The sequence below is a fragment of the Eimeria mitis genome, genomic scaffold (genome assembly GCF_000499745.2).
Source record: "Eimeria mitis Houghton genomic scaffold, Emh_scaff333, whole genome shotgun sequence".
Taxonomy (NCBI): domain Eukaryota; phylum Apicomplexa; class Conoidasida; order Eucoccidiorida; family Eimeriidae; genus Eimeria; species Eimeria mitis.
In genome coordinates, this window is record NW_013571669.1 from 20,510 (window position 1) to 21,693 (window position 1,184).

General features: G+C 57.4%; 1 protein-coding gene across 1 annotated transcript in view; it reads left to right on the forward strand.

Moving 5' to 3' along the window:
• Positions 1 to 73: 73 nt before the first annotated feature.
• The window catches only part of EMH_0008390 (uncharacterized protein), a gene marked incomplete at both ends in the record, with an annotated part of 3,110 nt that continues 1,999 nt past the window's right edge, over positions 74 to 1,184 (forward strand). Inside the window, one exon of the mRNA XM_013498321.1 lies at positions 74 to 223. Within this exon, the coding sequence (XP_013353775.1) occupies positions 74 to 223 (150 nt within the window). The remainder of the gene's footprint in view (positions 224 to 1,184) is intronic.

Below are 1,184 nucleotides of genomic sequence, written 5' to 3' on the forward strand. Positions count from 1 at the left end.
GGCGTTGCCGCAGCAGCTGTAGCAGCAAGAACTGCTGCAGTAGCTGCAGCAGTGGCTGCAGCAGCAGCCGTTGATGTTGCTGCAGCCGCTGCAGCAGCAGCAGCAGCAGCAGCAGCAGCTGTTCATGCTGCTGCAGCCGCTGCAGCAGCAGCAGCAGCAGCAGCAGCAGCAGCAGCTGTTGGTGCTGCTGCAGCAGCGGCCCGCTATCTCTTGCCCTGTCTGCGTGAGAGCCTCCAGGCGTTGGGTTCTTCGAATCTGTTGTAGAGGGGCTCAATGCGTTCACGCATTTTGCGCCGAGACAGACGCTGCTGGTCTGCCTGCAGCACAGCAGCAGCAGCAGCAGCAGCAGCAGCAGCAGCAGCAGCAGCAGCAGCAGCAGTTGTAGAAGTTGTAGTAGTATTGTGGTAGTATTTGTAGTAGTAGCCGGAAACACAACCGAAGCAGCAACACCAGCGACGCAGATACACACGCATACACACACAAGGCACCTTGCATCCTCACCAGCTGCAGCAGCACAAGTAGCAGCAGCAGCAGCAGCAGCAGCAGCAGCAGCAGCAGCAAACGTACTGGTTTGAATAGCTTTGGAGCAACGTCACACAGCCACAGCGGCTCTATGGTGCAGCAGTCCCGCAGGTACTCCTTCGTCGTCAGCACCAACTCGTGGTACACCAGCCACTCGGGGTTGCTGCAGCAGCAACAGCAGCAGGAGCAGCAGCAGCAGCAGCAACAGCAGCAGCAGCAGCAGCAGCAACAGCAGCACAGTATTTGGTTGAGGGAATTCTTTACACTATAGGATGCATTTAAGTAACAGTCACACATCAGCAACACAAGCACCAGCTGCAACCGCAGCAGCAACAGCAGCAGTAACAGCAGCAGCAGCAGCAACAGCAGTAAAAGCAGCAACACTAACAGAAATAGCGACAGCAGCAACAACAGCAATTACACGAGAGGACAGCACCAGCAGCAGCAGCCATACTAGCAGCATCAGTAGCAGCAGCAGCAGCAGCACAAGCCGTACTAGCATCAGCAGCAACAACCCCAGTAGCAGCAGCATCAGCAGCAGCAGCCCCAGTACCAGCAGCAGCAGCAGCAGCAGCAGTACCAGCAGCAGTACCAGCAGCAGCAGCAGCAGCAGCATCAGCAGCAGCAGCAGCAGCAGCAGCAGCAGCAGCAGCAGCAGCAGC